The sequence below is a fragment of the Vigna umbellata genome, chromosome 1 (assembly GCF_029865625.1).
Source record: "Vigna umbellata cultivar VRB3 chromosome 1, Vumbellata_1.0, whole genome shotgun sequence".
Lineage (NCBI taxonomy): Eukaryota > Viridiplantae > Streptophyta > Magnoliopsida > Fabales > Fabaceae > Vigna > Vigna umbellata.
The window spans coordinates 104,044,277-104,053,523 of NC_142165.1; the positions used below are offsets into that span (position 1 = coordinate 104,044,277).

At 32.0% G+C, this 9,247-nt stretch overlaps 1 protein-coding gene across 1 annotated transcript; it reads right to left on the reverse strand.

The window, feature by feature from the left end:
* Nucleotides 1-4,001: 4,001 nt before the first annotated feature.
* LOC124839561 (protein CHLOROPLAST IMPORT APPARATUS 2) lies at nucleotides 4,002-7,414 on the reverse strand. The gene is made up of 3 exons (XM_047315424.2): nucleotides 5,750-7,414; nucleotides 5,001-5,156; nucleotides 4,002-4,327 (listed from the first exon to the last, which is right to left on the reverse strand). Exons 1-3 carry the CDS (start codon nucleotides 6,722-6,724, stop codon nucleotides 4,280-4,282), a joined length of 1,179 nt encoding a protein of 392 aa, XP_047171380.1. The 5' UTR covers nucleotides 6,725-7,414; the 3' UTR covers nucleotides 4,002-4,279.
* Nucleotides 7,415-9,247: the final 1,833 nt, after the last annotated feature.

Genomic DNA, 9,247 nt, shown 5'->3' on the forward strand with positions numbered 1-9,247 from the left:
TGTTGAATAATTTGGTGTCTTGCTTGAAGGGATTTTGATGAATTATACCTATTGAAGTAACTTCATGTATGATATCTAGCTTACCTCAGAAGTTTTCTTTATTGTGTTCTTCGTCAAAGTGTTGTAGTCTTCAGGAAGCCTTGTCGAGTTATGTTGGTATCATGACCTCAGTGCCATAGGCTAAACAAAAGGATGTTTCATTTGTTGACGATTGTAGGGTGCATTGTAACCTTGTAATATGGCTGGTGTCTCCTTGACCTAAAGACCCTTGGCTTTTTTCTAACTTCTTTCTTAGCTTGGTAAGGATGACTTTGCTGGTGGCTTTGACCTACCAATTTGATTGGAGGTGCTCCATTGATGAGAGCCTATGTTTTATGCTGAGTTGCTTGAAGAGATGTTCAAAGTTGACATCGATGAATTCTTGACTTTTATCAATAATTATGGTGTATGGTAGTTTATGTGGTTATGCGTTCTGCCAACTTGGGTTTATGCAAAATTTGCTTAATGAAAACTGAAATTAAAGTTGTTGAAGTAGTGGTGTAGTCATCGGACAAAAAAAGATTAAAGTGTGGTATCACTCTTCTGAAATATATCATTTATTGCTTCTTCCATTTCTTCATTATGAGGATTGAGCTTATCATCAAGTGTGACACTGTCAGGTACAAAGCCATTTGGCTACAGACTTTTAAGGACATGGAGTGTTGCAACTTCCCTCTTTAGTTGTTGAAACATGGTTTCACACTCTTCGCTCTGATTGTAGGTCTTAGCTCCTTCTAAGATCTTGAATAAGAGTTTCGTCTTCTCTGCTAAGCATGACAAGTAACAAGTTAAAGAGATTAGTCTGTCATTCAAACTTTGGACCTCTTTCAGGTTGGTTAGGCTTCTCATGCTATGTATAACTTTACACTTATTTGAGTTAACCTTCATCTCTTATGGAGTTATCATGAAGCCAAGAAATTTGTCAATAAGAGAGTTTGGATACATGTGAGTAAATCTGTTAGAATGTGTATGAGATTGAGTGAGTATTACCTACGAATACCAATTGTATTTATAATACTAACATAAATCGTAAACTTATGTTATAATACAAAAATAATATTTACCTTATACAAATAATAATAACAAAGTAATAGTTTATTGTAAATAATAATCATGGCGAGATTGGTATAAATATGTAAATATGTGAAATTTTTTTAATAGATATATTTTGGATTATTTTAAGATGAAGAATTTTAATAAGTTTTATTGAACTGAGCTCTTTAACATATTTATGGGATCGTTAACATATTTATGGGATCGAATACGTATATATAGTATTTTATTTAAATTTAAAATTTATTTTATCAACCAAACAAGTTATTTTAGTATAAGGTTTACTTTTATTATTATATTTTCCATGTGTATTATATCAGTGTTGTTACACTTAAGACATTTATTATCAAATTTACTAATCTTGATATATTCCAGTAATAATAATAAAAATAATGGAATAAAACATGCAATGGTTAAAGTAAGTAATATATTATAACATAATGAATAAATAAATATCTCATTTATCAATTTCTATAATGTTAGAAATACTAAAATAAATATTGTAAGATAAAAAAAATAATTGTGGAAACATATAGTGTAAGATAAAAAAACATTTAAACGTAATAATAAAATAAAATAAATTTATTAATTGTCATTGTCAAATATAGATGTCAAATGAATTTGTTTTTATTAAAGTTATTTTATTTTAACTGAAAATATTCATATAATATTAATTAGATGTGAGTAAGAATAATATCAAAATTTTAAAATTGAGAGAGAAAGAAATAAGTACATACATATATGTTCCCCTTTTTTATTTTATACATACTAACCTAAAATATTTATGTTAAAGTTTTTTGTTCATTAATTTTATAATTTTTATAATTTGTTTATAAGACGTTTTTACTCTTTTTTATAATTATTAAAATTTTATTCAATTGTTATTTTTTATTTTTTATTTATTTAATTATAACTTATTTCTTAATAGTTAACATTATAGAAAAAAAAAGTCTATATCATTGTGAAATTGAATAATTTATTATATCATACTTATTTTAGTAAAAATTATTTTTTATTATTTATACCACCAAGGACATAAATGAATATATCATGTTATCACATACAAACGAGAGTGAGACAAAAAGTTGTATGTCTATGTATAAAATTAAATTAAATTTTTATTTTAAAAATAAGAATGAGAAAGTGAAATTTGCACCTATCTCATTATCATCTCTTGCCAATATCTTATCAATAAAAGGTAAAATATATAAAATCTTATATTGTATAAAAAAGGAGACATCATTAAATAAAAAAAGGAGAAATCAAATTAATTGCGATAGATTATTTTAATTGAGATTAAATTAATGATAACAAATTTCTTTCTATGTACAAAAATATATTTTTATTTTATCTCGCTAAATCAATACAAAATGAAAGTGCCATGTTAGATTTATAACAAAGAAAGAAGAGGAAGATTGAAGTTAAAGAAGTGGGGGTTTCCCAACAGGTAAGGAATCAGAAATAAAGCGTAATTTTCCTTCTTTTTTCCTCTAAGTTGGAGATGCCTTTACTCAATAACTATGGCCAACCTTCAAATAGTAGGATCACTGTGAAATAAGGTTTGGTATAACACATGCAATTTGACCCAAAGTAAGATTAAGTATGAGTGTTGCTCCCTCCACCATCATCAAATATTTTCTGCATCACTTTATATCTAATTTGTTTTTGCTATAAAATGAATGTCAACATGTGTTTCATCTTCAACGGACGTTGACATCCGTGAACGTCCGTTTATATATTTTATATTTTATTTTATTGTTTTTATTTAAAAATAGATAAAAACTTCAACGGATGTGACACATCTGTTTAATAGATTTTTTAAAAATATTTTAATTACTATTTAAATAATAATACATAAATTAAAAAAATAATAATTATTTTATTAAATAAAATAATATTAATTTAAAAATAATTAAGTAATAATTTAAAAAAATTAAATAATATTTATATATTAATTTAAAATACAATAAATTAAAAAACTAAAGAGAAAAAAAAAACCTTCAAAGGATGTCGCCACTGTTAACGTTGCACATCATTTTAATAAATTTTTAAAAAATATTTTAATTATTATTTAAATAATAATACATAAATTAAATTAATAATAATTATTTTATTAAATAAAATAAAATTAATTTATAAATAATTAAGTAATAATTTTAAAAAAATAAATAAAGTTTATATATTAATTTAAAATACAATAAATTAAAAAACTAAAAACTAAAAAAAAAATTCAAGAATGTAGTGGTGCAGGAAGCAACTTAGAGTAGTGTAAGAACTAATCCTTATTAAGTAATGTTTAAACAAATTTTTCCGTAAATATTTCTTAGGATGAAAAGAAAATGTAATTATTTATTTATAAAGTGAAAATTAGTTAAAAAAAATCATATTTATTTAAAATCTATGTTTAATTTACATTTAGAATATTTTTTCAGTTTTATTTTTGGAAAAACTCATTAAAACATATTTTGAAACACATTCATATATGCTCTCCAGATTAAATTAGAGAAACAAGAAAAGTGGAATTTAAATATTGAATTCAGGATGAGACATTTAATAGGAACCGAGAAGTTAAAATTTGCTGTGGCCATGATTCTATTATAGTAGATGGTTACAATCCTTAATTATGAGGTACTGGAATAAAGCAACATTGCATGAATTGACAAGGTTTAACACCCACAGAAAAGTTGATAATGAATGTGTTGAAATTAAAAATGATATATATTTGGATAGATAGCCAACTCAACGGTCAAGGTGATTTCCTTTTACTTTCATATGTCAAATCACATCATTAACATTAATAAATCTGTAAAGTTATGATTGAAAAGAATAACAAAATCACCGTTAAGTTTCTTCTTTTTAAATTTGTTAGCTTTACCTAAACGGAAACCACTCTTGACCACAAAGGGATGGGATATGAAACGCCAAGAGAATTTTATGTGTAATAGAATCTTAGGCAATTTGTTTCGACTACTTCGTTACTTATTTCATACAGCATCAATGCAGGAACTATGAAGAACCCCAAAAGTAAAAGGACTAAAGGGATTAAAAGAGTAAAGGTTACAAAAATATAGATAAACTCTCTTTCCTTTTCTTTCTTTCTTTTTTTTTTTTTACTTTTTTTTATTGATTTTAAACAAAGGGTCCCAAAAAGCTTGTTCTTTACTGCTACGTGCTACTACATACAAAATCATCTGTGTGCATTTGAGCTAGAATTGAGCCTCCTAACAAATCGCCCCTGCCACATCACAAACAAGTTAGACTTGCTATCTCAAATGCATCTGCCTGTCAAACATAAATGAAACCATAATTTAATTTCTTAAGAAAACCATCCATTGTCCCCTTCTCCTTTTTTAAGTCTGGTTTTGGTATGAAATTTTCGTTCTAGTTAGGCTACCTTGTTCAACCAACCATCTTCACAGTAGAATTATGGTGTCCAATAAAAATAAAGGCCGACCAAATCTGCTGTTGACATAGGAATGTATATATATACACACACATGTGTTAATTTTCATACGATACAAGAATGTAGACCAAACATATTTTATTTATTTATATAAGGAGAGAGAGAGAGAGATATATAATATGATGAAAGAATCTAAAGTGAATATTGTGATAGGAATGAAAAGTGGAGGAGATGCATGCGTCAGGAGCTGTTGGTGAAATTAAGAATATAAACCTAAACATTGGCATTGGCAGTCGGAGGGTATCAAACTAAGGTGAAATAGATAGATCCTCAAAAGTTGGACAAAGTGACCAACCACCATAACCGGGTCCACTCTCCATAACAAAAATAAACTGTGACGCAGGCACAAACCTCATTATCCAAAATTATCATCGCCAAATCATAAACCACATTTCCTCTTTTCTTTTAAATCAAAATTCTCCAACTGTCCTCAACTCACTCGTACCTTCATTCTGGGCCGTCGATCTGCGTTGACCTTCCTCACCTGGTATCTGATCTTCTTCGAGAACAGTCGCGTTCGCCGCTTCTCTTTGTAGCGCTGCACGCTAGCTTCTCTCACTCCGCCATTGTCCCACCACAAATCAATTTGCGACAGCCGCGCCTGTCCCCCACAACCCCCAAAACACAATTCCGTTAATTATTCACTACTACAGCACCACACCCTCCCCTACCATGTACCCTCGCACTTAAGTTTTTCAAGTAAAGCCACACACAATAACATGTACCGGCTACCGGCATCATCACAGATTTTAATAATGCAAGACAGATGTAATTAAAACTAATAATAATAATAATAATAATAATAATAATAATAATAGATGAAAATCGTAGTAGTACCAAACCATAAAAGATGCTTTTACTTTTAACCTTTTTCCGGTATAACATACCCAAATTGAAATTGAAATCCATTAAATATTGCAGTAGAACTTTATTTTTTAAAGATTAGCGTGAAAAGTAAAGTAAAGAGGGACGAAGCAAGAGATGCATGAAATCCTTTACTATGTCAGTTTTAGAAAGTTGGATTACCATAGTCCGTGATTAAAAAGGCTAACCGTGGAGTCAATCTCCAAACTTTATTAGCTTAAATTTTAAAATGATTAGATTAAAATAAAGCTTCTTGCTAAACACGCTGTTATTTCCTCGTAAACCTCGCAATCAACAGAGTATTAGCTACTGTTACTTAGTAGAACTTACAGTGACGTCAGTTTCCGGCAAGTCGGCCAGGGGGCTATCGTCCGCGAACGGGGTCCCACGGTCGGACCAAGCGCCCCGAACGTCGTCGTAATTCAATTTCAACATCAAACCTTGTTTCGGTTTGGGCAATTCCGCGTTCTTCAACTCCACCACGGCCGGTTTCTCGGCCGCCGCAATCGCCGTCACCTTCTTCTTCTTCATCTTCTTCTCGGCGGTCACCGGAGGAGGCTTGGTGTTAATTTTGGGAGATATCTGATGAATATCGACGGCCGGAAAATTCCACCAGTTTCCGTTGTCGACGTGTCGGAGAGCGCTGACACGGGGTCTGGGGAAGTCCGATTTCCCGCCAAAAGGCATTATCCAGGGAAAGTTATTGACGGCGTCGTTGGAGATTTCTTGGACCCTGCTCCCCATGATGCTGTCGATTCCTTCTTCAATTTCCTCGTCGAGAATCGATTCCGCGTCGAGGCTCTCTTCGCAATCGTCGTTCAATTCCAGGTAATTGAAATTCACTACGGAGCTTATCTCCCCGGGGCTCCCACACGCCTTCTCCTGCACGCTCACCACTTTGGGCCTCTCCACGGGCTTGGGGCCCGGTTGGTCCAGAAGGAAACACGAAGACGATCCGTCCAAAACCCTGAACGGCAAAAACAGCTCCGAAGAGTCAAAATCGAAATTCTCCGATGCGGGCTTTGCGAATTTCCCCTGCGTTTTGAGGTTCTTTGTAGAGAAGAGGTTCGGGTAGGCCGTGGATAGAAGTGCCGCTGCTTCATTGTAGGTTTGGTTCGGTCGCTTTCTCGGCGTTCTGGGTTTCTTGGTGGAGATTGCGAGCGCAGCCGAATTGCTCGATTCGGAGATTGTTGAAGAAGGCGAAGAAGAGGTGTGTGAGGTTCTGGTCGAGGAAGACGGAGATTTAACAAATTCGAAATCGAATCCGTAGGTTCTTCCTCCAGCTCCGGTCAAACACGAAGACATTGTTTGTATGTGTGTGGCACAATTTATGCAATGATATTCAGAATTGAAGAGGCGTGGAGTGGAACATAGGCTTGTGTGTTTTTTTCAGAGGGGGCGCAAAACCCTAAACCCAAAAAGTACAAGCAACAAAATCCCCTGCCTTATTTAAAATAAAAAGGAAATGAAGAAAAGGCCAAGAGGTTTTGGGAATATTAGAGTGGAAGAAATAGTGATAACAGAGGAGAGGAAAAATAAAATAAAAATCTGAGAACTGCTAATATAGTTGGAAGTGTGCGAAAAAGGTTGCGCTAGGGTAGGAAAAGCAGGAGTGTAGAAACAGGGCATTCATTGATTGATCGATTCCAAAACCCGAAAAGATGAGCCGAATTCGGTGTCGGATGAGGAAAAGGAAGTACTGTTGGTGTGAATAAGGGAAAGCTGGCCAATAACAAGGGATTGAAGTGTAAGAAAGGTGAGTGGTGTTAAATTCAGTAAGAGAGTATGAGAGAGAGAGAGAAATGAGACAGGGCAGAGGGTCACGAGGTGAAGCAGATAAAAGGCAAAGAACCGTTGGGGTCCTGTATGTATATGCAATTGGCAGGGGTATAAGCCCACCCACTGTGTCACTTGGTGGGAGAGAGAGAAAGAGAAGTTGGGGAAGAAGTCTGAGAGAGAGTGTGTGTGTGTGAGTGTTGACACTTGCAGTGGAGGAGGTCGAGCAATGAAGACGAGAACAACGAAGGAAGAGACAATGCTCAGTTTCTCTGTTGTTCCTATTGTGGGGACCATTCATATTAAGCTCCTATTACTTCTCTCTCTTTTACCTCTTCAATTATTTTACCCTGTTCTTTTACTATAATATCCCTCTCCCCTCTTCCTCATATCTTTTTCTCACTTTTTCATTTTTAACATCACTCAATTATCATTTTTCATTCTAAATTTTAAAACTTAATACAATATAAAACTAAAACTTTTTTTTTGGTATAGAGCCGGCCATTACTTAACTGTTACCATTATTTGCCTTTAAACACATTGTTGTGCTCTCACAATTCATAAATAAATGCATTAAAATGAAACATTTTTTTGGAAATTAGCAAAGCGCATGAATATTATTAAACAATATCTTTTTGTTGTCTTTTTAGAAGAATAATAATATACATGATTTGTTTGTTGTTGGAGATGATAATTTTACATGAAGGTGGGGCAATATGGTAATTGGGTAATGAAAATCTTACTAAGTATGGCCGTGACAGAGAGACGTGGATGTGTAGGTACAGGATTATTCGGTTTCCATACCTTACCTGCTGCAAAAGCTTATATAAGGTATATGGAAAAAGGGTCTTATCTGGTGACGTGGCAAAATATGATTGGATGTGCAAGATTTTCTGGCTTACGTGGCCTGCCTTTTATGGGTAAGCTGGTGCACAGTTATTCACGTGTAGGAGGAAAAAAGAGGTGGGCTTTTGGATGTGTTATGAGACCAATCAGATTCCACCACTTTTGGTGTCTTCTGCGTTGCATCTGTGGCACTTAAACGTGCTACGTTCCCCTTAATACCTTCAATAACTCCTCATTACACATTACCAATTCAAAATCTTTCTTTTTCTTTCACTTCCCACATTCACACACACACACTAACTGTACACTCTACTTCTGCTGTCTACACATCCAACTGTCCATTTTTTCATCCTTCCTTATAAGATATTTAGAGACATTCCAGTAGCATCCACTTTCCTCGTTTCTCAAATATCTCATCTTACTCAGAGTTAGTACTTCACAAAACTGACACCAGATTTATGACAAAAATTGTAATGTGTGACTAGATAAAAGTGTGTTAATCCTTAAATTAGTTTTTTCTTTAGATAAATTTATTTCGATTAAGTTATATATTTTAACACACTCTTTTTTATTCAACTATTTCAAATTATATTTCTTCTATAGAGCAAAAAAATACAGCTCAATTCAATTTGGTAAAGTTATTTTCTAAAACAAAAATCTATAACTATCAAGTTAACGTTTAAAATGCATTATTTTTTCATTTCATGGTTTAATTATCTTGGTGAATTCCTTTAATATGAGAAAAAAAACATTTTCACATTCGTTCTTTCTGAAAAATAATTTAGCAATGTTATTATTAACAGATCTAAAATAGTTCATGACCAGTTTACTATGTGTTTTTAGAAGAATAATTTCTGACCTTTTATTAATTAATATAAAAGATTTTTTTTTTATTTCTTACAATCTATCCCAAGATATAAATATATTCTCAGAAGTATAGACTTAGTTTGTATATTTTTATCTCATCTAAAATAACTTTTAACAAATTTAGATCTAACAATTAAAACTACTATATAATTTTTTAAAATAATTATGTATCAATAATATATGTTTTTTTCATATGTAATTTTTAATCTAACCTACTAAGACATTATATTTATATTAATTTCACTTATGTTAAAATATCTTGTAAAACAATCTTCATTATAATTGTATATTTCTTTAATTATTTAATTATATAATTAGTTTTAAACTTGTGTCACGAGT